This window comes from Bicyclus anynana, chromosome 21, assembly GCF_947172395.1.
Source record: "Bicyclus anynana chromosome 21, ilBicAnyn1.1, whole genome shotgun sequence".
In the NCBI taxonomy this organism is placed as follows: Eukaryota; Metazoa; Arthropoda; class Insecta; order Lepidoptera; family Nymphalidae; genus Bicyclus; species Bicyclus anynana.
The window spans coordinates 6297115-6319593 of record NC_069103.1 but is presented as its reverse complement, the minus strand read 5'-3'; the positions used below and the strand labels follow the sequence as shown (position 1 = coordinate 6319593).

Below are 22479 nucleotides of genomic sequence, written 5' to 3'. Positions count from 1 at the left end.
TTGTATGGTGTCTGGACATATAATATATTTATGTTAAATATTTTCATCTTTACTTGTCAACTCATCATAATCATCAATATACAATTTAGACTACTTGGTCAAATATTAGTTCATCGTCCGTCGTTGACAGTCATAGTCAAGTCATGTCATGCTTTAGTTACTATACGAAAGCAAACTTGTTGCTAAACAAGACGCAAGGTCAAGAGTCAAGACCTTAGATACATAATAGGTGTCAAATTTCAAGACATTGGTCTGAGTCTCTTGTCTTTTGACGACCAGTCGTCTATTCATTTTTAAGCCTTAGTCTATGGTAATGGTATCCATAGAGGTAAGGAAAGTTTGGTATCTGAATCTAATAATCTGATTCTGTGATATCTGTCAATGTCAGGTATGAATGTCAACGTTGCGTCATGTCATTGTCATTTGTCATCTTCATAAAGAAATGTGTCAAAACAAAAAGTTGTATCATAATATTTTCATAATAATTTTGTTGAATCATTCATATTTTAATTCGCTATTGTATTGCGACATTGTCCAATCGAGTCTTTAATCTTTATTGTGCTAGTGAATATTCAGCGATGGTAGCGTCTTGATTTTTCGTCATGCAGTTATACAAGAGTGTGTTAGTGGTTATTCCATTATTTCTTGCTGTTGGTTGTGGAGAACTAACATTGGAAGACAAAGAAAATTTTTTAATTGGATTTGTCGAATATTTGAACAATTTGCCTGATCAAGTCTACAAATACGATGAAGGCGTCCTTCTTAATGCGCATAAAACTGTAAGTAAGACTGTTAGACGCAGTATATTTTTACATTAGCCCAGGGTTATCATAAAGAAGACCTCTGCCAGATTTATCTAATTTACGTGAATTAGTCTTATTAAAAAGTAGGTATTTTGTAAATTTATCTAATTATAATTATTTATTTGGAATTGTAACTATGTTTAAATTCTTTTTTAAAATAAATTCTTAGCTTTAAGTACATTGTAAGATATGATAGATATTGTATATGCAACGGAATCTGTTCACTATTTTATAGATTTTAGAATTAGGTATTCCTGTGTTGTATTTAATTTCAAGTTTTTGAACATTAAAACAACAGCCTGCTTTTTCTGTAGCTTTCTATAGACAACAAACAGTTATTTCATGTGTAATATTTAAAGATTTGTATTCTTACTTTATTAATTTTAAAGATGTATGTGATAGTGGAGTCTGTAGGAATTATATTCTTTTATTGATAAGCAAGTTCCTGTTGTTAGACAACAACAACAGGAATTGTTGAAAACAGGCATAAAATATGTGTATATAACTCACTGATAATGTAGATTTCCACTGGTGTAACAATTTTTATAATCACTTTTGTGGTGGAAAGCTTAACAAATACACTCATATTTACATCTATACTCTGTATTTAATACTATACTACAGCCTTTCTTGATGAGTACTGTTTACCAACAAACAAATTGAAAATGAGGGTATAAATCACTAGTCATTTTACATCTAATAATAGTTATAATTAACTTTGTCTTAAATTAATTAAAACAAAGTATAGAAAGAGGTAAAAGTTTCTAGTGCTGGGGGGTAATCTCTGGATCTACAGAACCATTTTTTAAAAATTCTTTTACCACTCACATTATTTATAAAAAGTAATACTAAACTAAAAAATCATTTGATCGGATTATGGTCTAGAGACTGATCTCCGATAGACCAACAAACAAGAGAGAAAAAAAAAATTACATTATTTGTAGGTGTAAGTATAAAGGTATACTTTATCCCCATATTCTCACAGGAACAGGAAGTAAACACGGTGTCAGCAAGTTTAAAAAAGGATTTTTTAAATAGTTCCTTAATAAATGTTACAACAATAAATTTTCCATGTGAAAACATTTTTAGGATGACAGTAGCAAATGTTACTACATTGAAGTCAGATTGAGAGCTACAGAAGTCCACAATTTAGACTCATCAAGATATTTAAAATGTTCTGCCACAATTCAAAACACGGAGGAAAATGGTGTTGCCATACAAGATCAGTATCATTGTGAGGATGCTGATCAGGTTACAGAATCCAGTGTTAGTGATGATGATGAGACTGTAGAAGATGTGGTAGCAGAGGAACAGACAACTTTAGCTGCAGTCCACACACCTGTGCATTTGGACAATGAAGTTCAGACAAATACTGGAGTAAGATTTAATATCTCTGTTTTAATTTTTTTTTTAATATTAATCACATCTTTTGATTATGTCCAACATTCCCATTCGCCTCCCAAATAGTCGGAAAGTACTGTGTTACTGGGTACGACAATAGTACAATGGGCGAGGATTGAACCATGACCCTTTGGTGATGAGTCCAGCCCTTGCACCGTTTTTGCATAGTATTTATATAGACACTTATTTCACTAGACTCTTAAGAGTTAATATTTCTTTACCATTCATAAATTTATATAATATTATGAATTGTCAATCTTTATATAAATAAAATTTAGAGCCTCAGTAGCCCAACGGTAAAGCAGTCAGACTTGTGACCGCGGGGTGGTGGTTTAATCCCCAATTTGTTGGATTATAGTTGTAACCACTCCTAATACTATCTTTAACAATCATTTGGAGGGAATGGCAATATTGGCCATATTGGAAATATATAGCAAATAATCTTAGAAAAAAAATTATAGTGTCTGTGATTTGAAGATAGCTGCATTTTCTTAAGTGCTTACAGTTATTTACACTACAAACTTTTTTAACTTGTCTGACTGTCTGTTTGTCAGGGCTAATCTCTGGAACTGCTGAACTGCTTTAAACAGGACATACTTTAAATCACAGAAAAATTATTTGATTCAAAAAATATCCTTTATGTTACTCCTTTTTAAACTTTACCTTGAAATTTTAATAATTTTAATCTTATTTTGCTACAGGTTACATCTGGCGAGGAATTCATTGCAGTGCCACGGCGTAAATATGGTGATGTCTGTATGGGTTGTTCTGATCATGTTAATCCCCAAGCACCTGGGGTCAGAGAGTTGGCGCTACTGGGCATTAAACATTTAGATATACATGAAACAACCATAAGGCACTCATTAGAGACTGTTATTGATGTGGAAAGACAAGTACAAGTATGTATAATAATATTTAATATAATAGTAATTGGCAATAAATGGTATTTAAACAATTTATAAATTTGTATATTTTTAGGTTGTTAATGGTGTAAGATATACCTTACAACTTCAAGTTGGTTTTGATAACTGCACATCAACTTCACGTGATTCTTGTTTTGATAGTAAAGTGTGCAGAATATCTATATTGGAAAAGACTTGGATAAAGTTACCAGATGGTTCAAAATATAGAGCCATTCTTTCTAACAATTGTACACAGGAATGGATTTTTGGTGATGAGGGTGAATATATTTCTAATGTCGAAAGAAACAAAAAAGACAGTGAAGACATTGATGTCAATCCTCATATACATGATAAAGTTGATCCTAATCCTGTCCCTGACTATGATAAAATTGCTAATACTGGTTCTGTGGATGAAATTCTTAAAGCAGTGCATAAAAATGAGGTTGAGGCAGAAAAACAAACTGACAAATCTCTTAGCGAGACTGAGTTAAGAGAATTAGAGGACCAGATAATTCCTCATGATAGAAATTATGAATCAGTAGTATATCCACATTTTCCCAAAAAACCATATGATTCAAATGTTCAATTGCATCATATTGTTAATGTTGAAGCTGCAGTTCAAGGAAGTATTGATAATCCTATTCCATATAAACAACCTGAATATGAAAAAACTAGTAAGTTTTTAAATGAAGACCGAAAAAAAGCAATTGATGATCTAATATATTTTTTTAATTCTGCTGGATTTGACAGTGTTCATGAAAACTTTCCGAAAATGAAAAGGGATTACGACAATGAATCAAAAGTTATGTCTGTTTCCAGTAAATTCCATCATGTAAAAAAGAATGTCAATGAAAATATGACTAATAGAATGAAACGATCTGGTTTGGTTGGTGGGGCTAATAGTAAAGATCCAAATGATCCAAAATATAAGTCGTTAGCAGAGGAATCATTACATCATTATTTAACGTCAAACAACCTTAAGGGAACATATGAAGTAAAAGTTGAAAATGTTACTGTTCAGGTAGTTGCTGGAACATTAACTAAAATTCATTTTAAAATAGTTTCTAGAAATTCTGACGACAGAGTAAAATACTGTAATTCGGAAATTTGGGAAAAACCATGGTTAAATTTTAAAGAAATAACTAAAGTTACATGTGATATTAAAAATGATGATGAAAGGATTAAAAGACAAGTACCAGGTGGAGTGGTAAAAGAACATATTATTAATTCTTATTATCAAGAAATGGCACAAGACAAGAATGTCAATGATTTAGGTGACAATGAAAATATGATTATTAGAATGAAACGATCTGGTTTGGCTGGTGGGGCTAATAGTAAAGATCCAAATGATCCAAAATATAAGTCGTTAGCAGAGGAATCATTACATCATTATTTAACGTCAAACAACCTTAAGGGAACATATGAAGTAAAAGTTGAAAATGTTACTGTTCAGGTAGTTGCTGGAACATTAACTAAAATTCATTTTAAAATAGTTTCTAGAAATTCTGACGACAGAGTAAAATACTGTAATTCGGAAATTTGGGAAAAACCATGGTTAAATTTTAAAGAAATAACTAAAGTTACATGTGATATTAAAAATGACGATGAAAGGATTAAAAGACAAGTACCAGGTGGAGTGGTAAAAGAACATATTATTAATTCTTATTATCAAGAAATGGCACAAGACAAGAATGTCAATGATTTAGGTGACAATGAAAATATGATTTTTAGAATGAAACGATCTGGTTTGGCTGGTGGGGCTAATAGTAAAGATCCAAATGATCCACAATATAAGTCGTTAGCAGAGGAATCATTACATCATTATTTAACGTCAAACAACCTTAAGGGAACATATGAAGTAAAAGTTGAAAATGTTACTGTTCAGGTAGTTGCTGGAACATTAACTAAAATTCATTTTAAAATAGTTTCTAGAAATTCTGATGACAGAGTAAAAAACTGTAATTCGGAAATTTGGGAAAAACCATGGTTAAATTTTAAAGAAATTACTAAAATTACATGTGACATTAAAAATGATGATAAAAGGATAAAAAGACAAGTTACAGATGGTGCGGTAGATGAAAATATAAATAATCAGCAGTTAATAAATACAATGATACAAGAAAAAATTTCCTTGATGAAAAAAAATAAAAGACAAGCAGACAGTAGTTTTATAAAAAAATACCAAGGTAAAAAACATTCATTAAAGGGAAGGGAAGTAAAACAAGACCCCAAATTACCCGAATTCAAATTATTAGCTGAGGAATCATTACGAAAGTATCAGCAAAAACAATTAAATGAGTCATCAAACCACGAAGTCACCTCAGTAGAAAAAGTTGCAAAGCAGTTGGTCTCAGGAGTAAAGTATAGTATAGATTTTTTAGCTAAGCCAGTTCAATGTACAACAGATGAGCATAAAGTAGTCCAATGTACTCATACTGAAAATGATACTCTATATTGTCACACGAATATATGGAAGCGGCCTTGGAAAGGTCCTCCTAAAATTGAGGTAGATTGTAACAGATTATATAGTGAAGAAGAAGATGAAGATGAAAATGATGATGACAGAAAAAAACGCAATTTGGGTGTATTAGGAGAAAAAGATTTAGACTTTGAGAACTATAGAGCATTAGCTGAAGAAACATTAACGAAGTATCATCTCTTATCTAATGTTAAATATATTCATAAAATTTTAAAAATACACCATGTACAAATACTTGGATCACTGACGAAACTTCAATTTTCGATATCTCCAACTAAATGTTTACTATCTAATAACCCAGTGCTTGTAGATGGTTGTGTCTTATTAAAACCGAAAATTGTATTATGGTGCGAAGCACAAATATGGGATCGCCCTTGGATAAAATCTGATAAGGATATCAATATAGACTGTAAAAAACAGTATACAAAAAAAAGCGGTGATAAATATAAAAATACAAACAAACATAGGAATAAGAGACAAGTCCCACAGGCAGAAGATAGTATAGACGAAGATGTAAAAGATTATTATGCTAATCGTGCAGTGCAGCACATCAACGATAAGGCCGATACTAATAACTTGCAAAAACTTGTTACCATTCATGCTATTCAAAACGTTGTGAACATGGATGTTAATATGGTACATATGTATATAGAAACTGCATTCACATACTGTATTCGATATCAGAATGTAGTAAATGTGGCACAATGTGATGAATTATCTGGGATGTATCATAGACTGTGTTATGTTCGGTTATGGCCCTTACATGATGATGAGTTAGCAATTCAAAGTATGTCTGTAGTTTGTGACGATGAGCCGGATTTCAAAAGTATAACTGGCTTATCAATAGTGGATCTTATAAAAGCCTCCTTAAAAGACTTGGAAGAATCCCCGAAAATTAAGTACAAATTAGTGCATCAGGGTGAGCCATATGTTATACCTAGTCTTGATTCGCGAATGCCAGTCTTATTAAATTTTGTGGTTGTCGTAACGAACTGTTCTAAGTACATAAACATTGATGAAAATCCTTTGTCATGTTTCGTTGATAATTCTAAACTTCCAAAAACGTGTACTTCTTCTATATGGTTGGCGCCTAAAAGTAAAAAAATCAAGAAAATCGCGACAAGTTGTAATCAACCACCTAAGCAATATCGTAGTAGACGGTCAATTTCATTAGATTCTACAAATATCACGTCTGATGAAAAAACTATACAGAACTATGTCAGGGAGTCCTTGGAAAAATTGGAACTGACTTCTATACATAGATATAAACAAAGAGTTATACAAATAAACAACTATACCACAACAATAGTTAAGGGGAGATTAACAACCATACATTTTGACGTTGGATTCACAACTTGTTTGAAATATGAATGGGTTGATAATATAACACAATGCGAATTTATAAAGTACCTACCTAGAAGACATTGTATTTCTCAGATTAAAGAGCGACTGTGGTTAGATAATGTGAAGAAAATAGACGTGAATTGTGAAGATGACAATACTCCATTGCAGTCCACAGTAGATTTGGATAGCGCTGCAAATGCTATGCAACTGGCGACGGAGGCATTGAAACATATCGAAGCCAAATATCCACATCCAAGAAAACAGAAAGTTGTACGAATATTCACATTCGACAAACAGGAAATTGCTGGCGTTCATTATAGAGTAAAGTTAGAAGTAGGTTACACTGATTGTCTAGCACTGAGCATTAAAGACGATTGCCAACTGGTCGACGATATCAGTTTAAACAAACTCTGTAGAGCTAACATTTGGGTGCGCCCAGGGACCGATCATCCACCTACGTACCGCGTTTCTTGTGATTACCAAGATGGTATTACAACTGAACTGTACCACAAAATTCAATCTGAGCACTTATTTTCTGATTTCTTAGCAACGTATAATCCTGACTACATTAATGATCACCTAGAAATGCTCAAGAGGTATGAAATATTCCAAAATAATGTGAGAAAAATTCACGATTTTAACACCCACGAGCGCGGAACAGCTAGATACGCGGTCACGAGATTTAGCGATTTGACTTATGAGGAATTTGGACAGAAATACTTGGGATTAAAGACGAATCTTCGTGACAGCAATCAAATCCCGATCAGAAAGGCGGACATACCACAAGTGCACTTGCCTGACAGTTACGACTGGAGACATTACAACGCGGTTACAGAAGTGAAAGACCAAGGATCCTGTGGCAGTTGTTGGGCGTTTAGTGTCACAGGTATGAATTGAAATCTTTTTACCATAATTTCTCTTTAATGATGATTACATAAAGTCGATAACATTTCATTGCACTGTGTCCATATATTAGGTTGACACTTTATAAAAGTGTCTTAAATTGTTCTTTAGCGTTCTACTATATTGAAATTGATTTGATTTGATTGAAAACATTATATTTTTCAAGACCTAAATACATAGAAATTTTAATTTTTAAAAATTTGATTGACAATACGAGCTAAAACGCTGTCGCCCATGATGGTCTATATTTTAACTGTTTCATGACGTCACGTAAACACTAAACCTTAACGAAACGGAGTTTGGACAAAATTAATACATTGGTTTAACGTTTATTCCTTTATTGACATCAAGTAACATCGTGACGTCACAAAATGGACTACAGATAGCTTTTTTGACGTTTTGGAAATATTTAATAAATAAATAATTTTTAAATTAAGTTTTTTATGAAATCTTTTATTTTTATTAATTGATATTGATATATTTCGGACCCTTATTCCATGTACTACACGAAATTAATATTGTTTGTATAAAATTTGATATGAGACAACTACCCTATACTATTATATACTATTATATCGTAATATGGCGTCATAAACAATATAGCTGCGACATATCGATTAGTTAATTATTATTGGTATATGCGTGTGCACACATGTGTGTGTGCGTGGTCTGCCTAACAAATGAATAGTATTTTAGGAAAGATTTTCCTTCCTAAAATGATGAAAGCAAAATTATAAAGAAAAAGATGTATGATGTAGGTAATGTATGATGTATAGTAATATAAGAGCATTGGTGATTATTAAAAAAACTAATAAAATGTGTATTTATTTTAAATTGCAGGCAACATTGAAGGTCAATGGAAGATACATTCTGGGGATCTTGTGTCTCTCTCAGAACAGGAATTGGTGGACTGTGACAAACTTGACGAGGGATGTAATGGTGGCTTACCAGACAATGCTTACAGGTATGTAATTAACTAGTAGACGCACCGGTTTCACTCGCTTAGTTCCCGTTCCTGTGACACTCTAAAATAACGTAACTTTCTCTTGGTAAAAGGGTTTTTGAAGTCTCTTATATAGATCCCGAGATTACCCACAAATTACAACCTCACGAATTTTACCTCATTTTATTTTTATCTTAATACTAGCTGACGCCGCGCCTTGGACTGACGACGGGTTTCACTCGCGTGGTTCCCGTTCCCGTAGGAATGCGGAGATAATATATAGTTCCTGAGATTCGTTCAACCAAACAAACAAACTCTTCAGCTTTATAATTTTAGTATAGATATAAATGCGAAAGGACATTCATTACGAAATCTCGAAAACCGCTTGATAAAATATGCAATTTGGCAGGGAGGTAGCTTAAAGTTAGTAGGTTAGGTTAGGTAGGTTAGTAGTTATTACGATTAATTATAATTCATTATAAGTAGGGCCCGGATTATGTATTAAAAATCTAAATTATGTACATAAAATATGGACGAAAAAATCGAAAATATGGAAAAAATATGGAGTATAACAATACTTTTCATCATTTTTATTCAACTTCCATTATAATTAACAATTTAATAAGGCTAATTATTAAATTAAGCTGCAATGTACAATGGCGTGCTTCTTTAAATTATCAAAATTAAAACACTGACGATTTGGTCTCAAACTTGATTAATTCAGTAATTGTGTATAGTCTATATCGCCCTCGAAAATTCCGCACAGCATTTAGTTAATTTCTTTTAGACATTATCAAACAAAATACGCAGCCATGTGGTGGCAGGAATGTAAATTTCATGTATTTTTGTGAATTATAATGATGATTATAGTGAATTATAATCGAAAATATCCAAATATAATAATAGATGTAAAAAACAGATTCTAAGCTGAAAATCGCGTAAATTAAAAATATGTATTTACATATTAATCCGGGCCCTAATTATAAGTATTTTTATGTCTATTTAAAAGACCCAAGTGCATAGTTGCGTATTTTCCCCTACAAACAAACTTGATCATAAACTAAAATAACAATTACGTAATGCTGTGTGCAGTAAACGTTGGGTAATTTGGGGACTTACATTTAAATGGTTACTAATTTGTTTTTGTAAAACGAGTAATTTATAAAAGTAAATATATTTGTTGGTATTGGGATTGTACCTCGATTTTGTTTTTCTCATGCAATCGGTTGAATAATAATAATGAATACTTAGTTATTAGGTTTTCCTGTTGTTCCCGAAATTAATTTTAATCTTTTGAGTTTAATAAAATGATAATGCAATTTAGGTCGAAATTAATTAAATCTTCCATTGCAAAGTTTGTTTACCAGACTGATGTCACTTATCCTGTTTTGGTGCATACCAAAAACCTCTGTTTATACACCATATTAATAAACATTCGGTTATTTCCGACGTACCTATGCATCGAAGGAAACTACGTAGCTAATATTTACAGTTTGTCGTCTTTCTCGGAAATTGAAATGTTTTAAAATGCGTACTGCAAGCTGCACCTGTGCCTACTCTTTTTAAGCCGTGATAGCCCAATGGATATGACCTCTGCCTCCGATTCCGGAGGGTGTGGATTCGAATCCGGTCCGGGGCATGCACCTCCAACTTTTCAGTTGTGTGCATTTTAAGAAATTAAATATCACGTGTGTCAAATGGTGAAGGAAAACATCGTGAGGAAACCGGCATACCAGAGAATTTTCTTTATTCTCTGCGTATGTTAAGTCTGCCAATCCGCATTGGGCCAGCGTGGTGGACTATTAGCCTAATCTTTCTCATTCTGAGGAGACTTGGGCTCAACAGTGAGCCGAATTTGGTTTGTCAATGATGATGATGATGAATGATGTTATTGTTACAGAGCTATAGAACAGTTAGGCGGCTTGGAGACCGAGAAAGACTACCCCTACGAAGGTGAAAATGACAAATGCACGTATAATAAAACCCTCTCGAGGGTGCAGATTACAGGCGCTGTCAACATATCGTCAAATGAAACTGACATGGCCAAATGGCTTCTGCAAAATGGACCGATTTCTATTGGTAAGTTTGGAAGTAAAGACATTTCATATGAGCCTTATGATTTTTTTTTGAAAAAGAATATTTGCCATTTCTTTTAAATATGACTAACATTCCCAATCCCCTCCAACTAGTCGGGAAAGACTGTGTTAGGAGTGGGTACGACAATAGACCAACGGGGTGAAGATTGAACCACCACCCCTCGGTGATGAATCCGACCGCTCTTACCGCTATTGAGGCTTTGTTCTCGCCTTCTCAGTTCAGTAGTTTTTTGACTCCGTGACGCAGTGGTATGCGCGGATTTACAAGACTCAGGTCCTGGGTTCGATCCCTAACAAGGTTGATTGAGGTTTTTTTAATTGTTTCCGGTCTGGTTGATGGGAGGCTTCGGCCATGGCGTTACCATCCTACCGACAAAGACGTACCACCAAGAGATATAGCGTTCCGGTACGATGTCGTGTAGAAATTGTAAGGGGTGTGTGCGTAGTTCAGCGATGCCCCGCGTGCACGACTTCATACCCGCTCAGACTTTCCCCCTCGTCGCCCGCATATCATGGTAGTGTCATTAACAAACTTGCCAAGCTTTAATTTGTTTCTTGGTAAACATGTGCAATACTCATAGTTTAAGTTATATTTTTTGAAAATAACTTAATAGCTTACACAAATCAGCCCCTGTAGACATGCTATTGACAGGTCACGTTAATAGCATATAGTTTTCGAAACGTTTGCCATGGTAGGAAGAGAATCTTGCCACTTGGCTATATGGGCAGGATAGAAAGTATCTTTTAATTTAAAACCAGGTTATAAACCTCACAGTTTTAATTGGATAGATAATAAGATATTTTGTTTCCCATTGACCTTGAGATACACTGAGAAATAAAATAAACAACATTATCTCTGCCACTGAAGATAAAATACAACAAACAATTGGGTCAATGTATTGCGAAAACGATAAAATAGTATTTAATTACAGCAATATGGTCTATACGTACTACCAGTCCAGTGGTTTGCTTATATGGATTCAGATAATGACATTTGGTGATCGAATCTTGGATCCGGTTAAGAAATGTTAGCCCATGTATTTCCCGTTCCCGTGAGAATTCGGGCATAAAATATAGCTCATGACACTCACAAACAACGTGGTAAAGGAATTTTCAGAATCAGTTCAGTAGATTAGAGATTACCCTCCTACAACATTACAAACTTTACCTCTTTACCAGGAGGCAAAGTCACCATCTTTCCAACTCTGAAGATTTATAAAGAGACGATCTCTTTATATAATATCATATGCCAGGAAGAGTGTGCCAGTGAGTTAAGCCAATGTTTTCGGTATTTTCAGTATCATCTGATATATCAGTATAGAGACAAATATTGTCATCCTTAGCTCTGTAACAATTGAAGCAGCTCTTCTGTACGGAGCCCTGCATAGCATGCGTTAACGACAATTTATCTCGTGAATAGAAAAATAGAACATAAAGCGGTGAAATTAATATGTCGCTTTCTCTTTCCAACGCAACGAAAGAGAAAGTGACATTCCGCCGCTATTTGTGTACATTTGTTTGACGTGATGCGCATCTTAGGCTTACTGACCATGTATTAAGCATCAAAATGAGGATGATGATGATGAAGACAGTTTGTTGATGATTTCTTTGGAATTGTACTAAATTGTTACAATCGTCGTCATCAACCCATATTCGGCTTACTGCTGAGCTCGAGTCTCCTCTCAAAATGAGAGGGATAATTCCACCACGCTGGTCCAATGCTGATTGGCAGACTTCACACACGCAGAGAATTAAGATAATTCTCTGGTATGCAGGTTTCCTCACGATGTTTTCCTTCCCCGATTGAGACACGTGATATTTAATTGCTTAAAATGCACACAACTGAAAAGTTGGAGGTGCATGCCCCGGACCGGATTCGAACCCACACCCTCCGGAATCGGAGGCAGAGGTCAAATCCACTAGGCTATCACGAATTGTTACAATAGTCAAATTTATTGAAGTACTAGTATACTACAAGTCCATGGACAAAATTAATCTGTGAAATGAACCAACGTGAATAACGCTTAGAAGGCTGTAACTACATCAGAAAATAACTCTGAGCACTGTGCCGTCAGTTCTGAGCGGTACAGGTGAGTACGTGAGTGAATGGAATATCTCAGGTACAAGCGAGGAATTACGACTAATTATTATTAACTAGCGAACGCCCGCGTGGAATTCAGTTTTTCACAAATCCCGCGGGAACCTAGGATTTTTCCGGGATGAAAGTAGCCTTTGTGTTAATCCAGAGTAAAATCTATTTCCATTTCAAATTTCAGCCAAATCGCTTCAGTAGCCGCAGCGTAAAAGAGGAACAAACATACTTACACACTTACACACAAACTTTCGCCTTTATAATATTAGTAGGAAGTAGGTTATACGGCTTTCATTGTCCCAACGTAGCGTACGAACGTTTTCGCAAAATTATTTAATGATTATTTAAGTATTTGTAAAGAAAAAACGTAGCAACTTGTCAAATTCAATTTCAAATTATATGAAAAAATGTATAATTTGTATTATAGTCTTGTCCGGACTTTAATCTTTCCAATATTCACATATGTAGCTGTGACATGGACTATCAAATCAGCTGATCGGCATTGCTCCGTATTCCATGGACAGCGCATAGGACCAATGCATCGGTGTTGAAACAACTCAACATCTCGAAAAGACTTTCCACCACCTGTCTTCAGAGGATCCTCGAGTACTTCGGTCACATTGCCAGGAGAGAAGGAGATAACTTAGAGAAACTTGTTATCACTGGCAAAGTGGAAGGGAAGAGACCTCGAAGACGTAGCCCGATGCGTTGGTCAGATCAAATCCGCACCACTTTCGATACAAAAGCTCTACAAGTCGCGAAAAGCCGAGCCGCATGGCGTGACATCGTGCGAGAAAAGTCGTGAATGTGTGATAGGGGTCACGACCCTCAGTAATGAGGAACACGACGCGGAGAGAGATTATAGAACGGATTGGAAATTTTAACTTTTGGTTTTTTGGTTTTAGGTATAAATGCGAACGCGATGCAGTTCTACGTCGGTGGCGTGTCTCATCCATGGAGAATGCTCTGCAGCCCATCCAATTTAGACCATGGGGTTCTTATTGTTGGCTACGGTATCAAAGGTAACTTACATGTATTTTTATATATTTTATACTAGCGTACCCGGACAAGATTCGCTTTGACTCATTCCCTACTCCTATCCTTTTCTATTCCCGCCTTTCACCTACTCTACCCTACTCCCACCCCACAGCTACACAACCCGACTCCCTCCCTACACCTATCCTACACTACCCCTACCCTTACCTTGAAAAATCTTCGTAAAACCATCGTCGAAAGGAAAGGAATATTCTAAAAAAGAATTGACTAAATCGGTTCAGTGATTCTCGAGATTTGCGCTTAGCAACACATTCCATATTATATTTGTTCATATATACATTGTGTTGCAGTATTTCCCATAACTTCAAGGTGTTGACAAGTCCACTTATAGGAGCCGATATGCATAACTATTTTTTTTTTACTAAAAAAAAGCCTTTTTATGTTTTTATACAAAGTAATTCAAATAAATCCGATTCCGACTTCCGAATCCATGTAACACAAGCCCTTTATCTATCCTTGCATTTTAAAATACGTAATCGTAGTGGTAAAAGTGTCGATATCGACGAGATATTGCAACTGGCATTCCGCACTTCACTAGTAAGCTACTTCATGATATTTATCAATGAATAAGTTTGGCTAGGTCATAATATAAGGATGCGATATAAGGAACACAGTTTAAGATCTATTTACGAAAGAAATATTTTTACTCCGAAAATATTAATTTTAGAACACATGTTCTATAAACATTTTTAATTAATTTTCCTTTAAGAATATAAATAGTATATACATATAGTTCAGATTTTAGAATAAAAAAAATATTTTCAGACTACCCTCTCTTCCACAAACGGCTGCCATATTGGATAATCAAGAACTCGTGGGGCAGCCGATGGGGCGAGCAAGGCTACTATCGCGTGTATCGCGGTGACGGCACTTGCGGTGTCAACCAGATGGCGAGCAGTGCTGTTATATAGTGTTATATACATGTAACATAGCTGTTATACACCGTTATATAGCTGTTATAACCAATATTATCACGTCTTCCGACAGAATCGCTTTCCAATTGTGTTATATAATTGTAACATAGCTGTTATACACTGTCATTATGATTATTGATTATTATTATGATCAATATGATCACGCCCTCCGACAGAATCACTTTACGATAGTGTTTTAAAACTGGTAACAACTGTTACACGCCTTCATATACCTAATTGTTATGACCAATTTTATCACGGCTTTCTACAGTATCTAAAAAAAAACATTTTATCGACTTTTCGACATTACTAATAGTATCTCGATTATGTCTTTGGTTAGCAAATCAAAACAGGATGTCCTTAGCGAAATATAAATGAGTGCAAAAATATTTTTTTTTTCTGAAAACTATTGACCAATTTTTTACTACTAATTTCCAAAAACTTTTGGAGCAAATTTTTACACAAAAACAATAACACTTTATTCTTTAGTCTATTCTATACTTTCAAGATTAATTGATTCTACATTGATTAACACTTGCATCGGAGTTTATAGAGCTGTTCTCTCTCTCTGCTCTTTTTTTATTTTTAGCCCTTTAATACTTATTTAAGAGCAATTGTCTCAAAAATTTTATTATTGTAAATGATTTTTATAGGAGCCAAAAGAGAAATTAAATCCAAAGAATTATAAATTTAGTAATATAATGCAAATCCTTGACAAAAGTTGACAATACTCGTATTTGTACAAAATATATTTCAATTAAAAAATTATATAATCTGAATATTTATTATTATTTTAATAACTTTTAGTTGTATTTCATGTTTCCACTCGAATTTTAATGTATACAAGTTTTATGTCCGTATACGTATATTTCAACATACTTGTGGTGTGCTTTGCTATAAGATAAAACGCCTCAAATAAAAACATATAACATAGTATACTAACATATACCTAAGTGAATAATCACTTTAAACATTTTCTTTCATTTTTGGGTTGACATTGAGTTACTATATACTAGAGAAGACACCACTCATTTGTGTGCCGTTTAACTGCGGCGATATCGCTGCACTTCATATTTTCCTCAAACCTCAGACCAATTATAGAAGAACCTGTATCGCACTCAAGAGTCACAAACAAAATTGTCTGTCATTTCTGAGGAAAACGAGCTTAGATTTGGTGTATATCTTATAACTTTTGCCCGTTTTTTACACAATTCAATTACATAAAAAGGTATTTTTACGGAGCTTTAACCGACGAACACGATTACAACTATTTAACATCGATTCTATAGAGACAGTTTTATAATCGCATTAGATCGTTGATCATATACTTTGACAGAAAAGTAACGTCTAGCAAGGCAGGTCCTATACAATAATTGGTCTGAGTTTATAACATATATGACGTTCCATGATCCCATGAAAACAATATTCTACGCCGGAATTCGCGCCACGGAAGAAGTTCCGTGAACTATAATTGACAGCGCCTTACACAAATGACAATACGACCGCCATTACCATATGACAATGAGCGCCATTAAGACATTAGCGCCACGTCTACGGGACTTGTATCGTGGCGCGGAGTATATACTATATAATTAATGTTTTATAAATAAATGTTTTCGCACTGCATCAAACACTTCAATCAGTATGTGATGATTTTTCTTTGGAACTGCTTCTCCAGTATGTAACTAACTCAATGGGTTTCCGCAACAATTTAATTCACTTTGTTAGTCCTTAGTATTATTAACTGATGTTTGTGTTTCATACATATTATACTCACATGTACAACGAACTTTGTGTATAAATATAACTAATTATGTAATTTACTCTTTTACCTCAATAATTTGGCTAGATTTTATTCGAAAACATTTTCACTATTTTTTTTTTATTTTTAGTAATAAATATCGAAATATGTATAAAAGTATATAAATATCTAAATTAATATAAACAGGTACAATACATTCAAATACAGGCTACAGTTTTTTAGGTAGGTAAATATAATAAAACAATATTGACATCGACTCTTATGAATTCTAATCTCACTTAAGTTTTAACTCGTTAATTTTTTTAATTTTACTTAGTTGTTTTATGTCTATGTACTAATTTTAATTTTATTAAAATAACTAATAAATAAAACTTAACTAAAATTGCTAATGTAACTTGTAAGGTATGTAACGGATAAAGATGTAATTGCGTGTGAAAGAAAAGGACAAAAACAAGTTTATCTCGCACGCAGTTAGCGTAAAAGTTTCTCATTTTAGTTTAAGTTCTCCATAACTCCTGTGCCATAGGTGCGTTTCTAAGTCTTTTTTAAATATTTCAATAGATATACTCCGCGCCACGAAACAAGTCTCGTAGACGTGGCGTGTCAGGCGCTTTCAATTTTAGTTCAGGTTTACGCCGCGGGACTTTTTTCGTGGCGCTAAGTCTACAGTTCGGTATGTATACTGAACGGCGTCAGTATGTTTTGTTGTTTTTTTAATACTTATTTTTTTTTTATAAATTGAGTTGAACAATTTTGCGCTTGCATGCTTCACATTGATTCGGTGTTCATGTGAATGAAACCTTAGGGAAAAAGCTGGTATAAGTAACGGCATTTTTGTAATACCTGTTTGTCGTTTTGTACTGTAAATTTTTACTTTGCAAGTACGAGTACGTTTCAAATTAACAAGTTTCGCTATGAACTTTTTTTTTAACAATTGCTTATTAGAACCTGTGATTTTTTGTTGTTTATGTAAAACAAAATAACTGCAACGATAGTAAGGTTATTTTCGCAATCGAATACTTTTAATTACTAACTAAGTGTCGCTGCACATGGGCCACACGCGACAGCCACAAACGTCGCTACAAGAATCAAGAAGGGGCCACAAAAGTAACTGAAGCGCGCGACAGCCACTTGTGGCTGGTGGTCGACATTTGCGGTCGGTGGCTGTTACTTTTTTTAACCCATGTTTGCAGTATCATAATGGACTCGAAAGAAGAAGGTTTAATTGCGCTGCTTTTGTTAAGAAGAAAACATCGTCGTAGAGGACGAATCCGCAATTTGACAGAGAGGGGTGCGGAGTCTACGGGCCACAAAAAGCGAGCAGTGACGATTGCGCGTGTGGCGGCCACCGGCGTCAACTATGTGCGGCGAGTCCATTTAAAATTTATGAAAAATTTGCCGTTAGTGGCGTTTTGTGGTTTTCGCCGGTGGCCCGTGTGCGTGAGCCTTAATTGTTTAACGAGTGACAGTCTTTTTTTTACAAGCGTGTTTATCGTTTTACTTAAAAATACTTACCACAATTTATTATTTAATTGTTACTTACCAGATTATAATGATATTGTAATAATTACATATATTATTAATGTTAGGTTTAGGCTTAATATTTCGATATATTTACAGATGTACCACTTACGTAGCACTAAGTTCACGGGTCTAATAAATAAAAGGATTTTGTACAATATTAAACTTGGCTTTTATTTCAAACTTGCGATTAATCTATACTAATATTATAAAAAGGTAACGTTTGTATGTTTGAAACATTCTTTGAAACGGGGTAATCTTCGGAACTACTGATCCGATTCAAAAAAATCTTTCACCAGTATAATGCTACGATATCGATGAGTGCTATAGGCAATATTTTATATTAATATCATATATTAGCAGAGTTATCACAGTTTTTGTCATACAATACAGGTCAGACAGAAACTCCTCTTAAACGGACTTAATCGCATGCGCTGCCTTAACCATTCTGTAAAATAGAAAACAATGTATGATAGCCTTTATTAAAAGAATGAATGGCCTTGAATGTGTGCCTTTAAAAGTTCTACAAAAAACTCCGCGACACCATATATCTATCTTTTCTATATATTAGCTGACGTCGCGCGGGTTCACCCGCGTGGTTCCAATTCCCGTAGGAATCTGGGGATAATATATAGCCTATAGCCTTCCTCGATAAATGAGCTATCTAACACTGAAAGAATTTTTCAAATCGGACCAGTAGTTCCTGAGATTAGTGCGTTCAATCAAACAAACAAACAAACTCTTCAGCTTTATAATATTAGTATAGATATGTTTTAAAAATTGTTTATTTTCTATACTTAGGATTACGTCATTATTTATACAACTAAATTTAATCCTTATCAAAATAAATTATTTAATAATCACAAGGATATTATAAAGATAAGATTTGCCCTTTACAGTATGTTAATTAGTCAAATAGTTTCGGAGATATTATAAAATTTCTAAATGACGCAGTAATGCCGCTATATGATGCCCCGCGGTTTCCATTTCATAGTTGTGAATATGGGGATCAAACATTCTAACTAACTAACTTTTTAGGAGTAAGATGAAAATCCACACCCCTTTCGGTTTATACATGACATCGTCCGGGAACGCTAAATATAGTTTGGGTTTGGTACGTCTTTGTCGGTAGAGTGGTAATTATCATCAGCCAGACCTGGACCAATTAAGAAAACCTCAATCGGCCCAGCCGATATCGAACCCAGGACCTCCGTCTTGTAAACCCACTGCGCCACGGATGCCGTCAAACGTAGTAAATAGTTTAGTTGGATATATTAAAGGTACCCGCCAGTGTTACCAACTCTCCAAAATATTTATCCCTAAAGTTTGTGTCAAGAATCCCTAAAATCGCCTTAATAGGGATGATGACAGATTTTTAAATTGTATATAAATTAAGAGTATGCTTATAGTAAAGAAATTTTCTAAAAGTAACAGGATATCTGCGATCATTACTTTCGGAGTTACAGGGATTTAAAGAGTCAGATTTGCGGCGCTGCCGCGGATCCCTGAAAAACGCTCCATACAAAATGGCACAAACTAGTGACGTCGTTGGCTCGCTGATCGTTAGATTTGTATGGGCGTTCAAACAAAATCACTAATAACTTTGTTATTTGTGCGTTTATGTTTATAGTTCATTTATTGAAAAATGTCACATTTAATGTAAGGAAGCTAAAACTGTATGAATTTTTATCTAATTACGATAAAAAAAATATGATAGATTTTGAAATTTTATAATCTTATTTATTTTGCAAATATCCAAACATTCTTTGCTTTTTTTGTATAAATTAGTTAACATTTACCTTATTTACCCGAATGTATCATAAAAATCAATTTATTCAAACCTAGTCATCATCCTCATTATTGAGTTGTCCCCCTAAAAAATATAAATTCATAACAATTTACTAATAATATGCTGTCATATGTTTCAAAAGTCTATATTTAATACAGACAAAATATTACGTCTTTATCTGAAGATTCAGATTTTTTGAAATCATACATGTTGACAATGAATAAATTTAATATTTTTTTTTATTCGATGAAAATTGCCGCCAGTTGCCTCAGAGTGGTTGTAGAATAACGTATTAGATGTCGTTATAAATCGCTAGGTCAAGAAAAAAATATTAAAATTATCATCAATTTAAAAATATTAAAGAGTCAAAAAGTCCCTGAAAATACCCCTAAAAATTTCAGACCCCAAAAAAATCCCATTTCACTTATTTGCCCCCTAAATCTGGGGGGAAAACCCCTAAGTTGGGAACCCTGGTACCCGCAGACACCTAGTAGGTGCAGAACCAAAAACAAAAGCTCATAAATAATTTAAAGCATTAAAATTCATCTTACAAACTCTTCAGAAATTGTCACCGTTGTATTTTATCTGCATATTTATGCAGCTTAACCCCATTCGACGTGTACATTCACCGCCCTACTTCCGCGGCCTCGGGCACAATACCTACCGCCTAGCGCCTACAGCTGAACTTAGGGCAACTGCATTCAATTATGCCAAACCAGGACACTGAGGCTTGTAACAATTGTTAATAATAACTCGAATTTGTCTCTATCTCTCTCTGAAATATGCTATAGATAGAGAATTCCAAATACACTGTCAAACTACAAAAACATACATACATAAAATACTATAGCGCTAATGTTTTCATTTTTTTACCTAGTAGTACCTCATTTCGTATGTTACTTTTGTGGGTACTTATTTTTTATTATAAAGAATTTTGCATACCTACTTACTTAAATAAAAAAAGAAAAACAAAAACTGAAAAAAAAAAGTTTTTGAAAAAAGCATGAAAACGCACGCGGTAGAGAACTTTTTGTAATAAGTACATACCAGATAGATGACAAGTGGACCAAGCAGACCGATGCCAGAGTTCAACTGATGTGATCATGATCATCGCATATCATCATTATCATTCTCAACCCACATTCGGCTTACTGCTGAGCTCTAGTCTCTTCTCAAAATGAGAGGGGTTAGGTTAGAAACACGTGATATTTAAATTCTTTGCATATATCAAGTACCTAAGTATTACAGCTAGTAGCGTGTAAATCTAACTCTAAGCGAAATGCGGAAATGATAGGGCATCGATGTATTCACACATGCAATACACACAACGCAATACACGCAACGCAATACACGGAATGCAATACACACAGTACCTACTCTGGAACTGCGCGAGGTCGAGGTATCGTATCCGGGCGACGGAATACAACAAGATCGAATCGCTAAGCACGCTTGCCATGATACTTACTTTTCACTTCTGTGCAATAACCGATCAGACTAGAGTTTCGTGTCGGTAGTAGTAAAAGTAATGTCCTACAAAATCCAGATAGATGGCAAACCTAGCGGTACAGCAGACATTCAGTGCTTTCGTCTAGGCGCTCTATTGAATTAGGAACTACACGGAAACTTATTGAATTACGTCATACACTAACTTGATAAACTCGATCGATTTGTAAGGAGCTTGTTGTCTACACACGTTGATATTGAATCTTGTTTAGTTTGTAGGCATAGACATTTCAAATGAAGGTCATCTATGGTACCTAGGAGACCTAGGACCTATGTTGTGGTGTAGTGTGGTGACGGTGGATCATCATCATCATCATTATCAACCCATATTCGGCTCACTGCTGAGTTCGAGTCTCCTCTTAATATGAGAGGGGTTAGGCCAATAGTCCACCACGCTGGCCCAATGCGGATTGGCAGACTTCACACACGCAGAGAATTAAGAAAATTCTCTGGTATGCAGGTTTCCTCACGATGTTTTCCTTCACCGATTTTTGAAACACGTGATATTTAATTTCTTAAAATGCACACAACTGAAAAGTTGGAGGTGCATGCCCGGACCGGATTCGAACCCCCACCCTCCGGAATCGGAGGCAGAGGTTGGAGGAGGTTGAAGCCGTGATAGCCCAGTGGACGGTGGATATGAAACATCTTTTATAGAAGTACGCTAAGGGTTATTAAGTACTAGTAGACGCCGCGCGTTCACCCGCGTGGTTCCCGTTCCCGTAGGAATACCATGATTAAATAGCCTATAGCCTTCTATTCTCGATAAATGGGCTATCTAATCCTGAAAGAATTTTTCAAATCGGACCAGTAGTTCCTGATATTAGCGCGTTCAATCAATCAAACAAACAAACAAACTCTTCAGCTTTATAATATTAAGTATAGATTATGTATACTGTTTCTTTTATTAATTTTTATATGAATAATCATCGCATAATTAAATATTTATATATATATCTAATAATGTAAAG

At 34.6% G+C, this 22479-nt stretch overlaps 1 protein-coding gene across 1 annotated transcript; it reads left to right on the top strand.

Moving 5' to 3' along the window:
- The first annotated feature begins 429 nt into the window (after window positions 1-429).
- Window positions 430-18381, top strand: LOC112056989 (uncharacterized). The gene is made up of 8 exons (XM_024097478.2): window positions 430-779; window positions 1893-2180; window positions 2906-3103; window positions 3183-7815; window positions 8673-8796; window positions 10676-10854; window positions 13869-13985; window positions 14785-18381. Exons 1-8 carry the CDS (start codon window positions 603-605, stop codon window positions 14928-14930), a joined length of 5862 nt encoding a protein of 1953 aa, XP_023953246.2. The 5' UTR covers window positions 430-602; the 3' UTR covers window positions 14931-18381.
- The last annotated feature ends 4098 nt before the right edge of the window (window positions 18382-22479 follow it).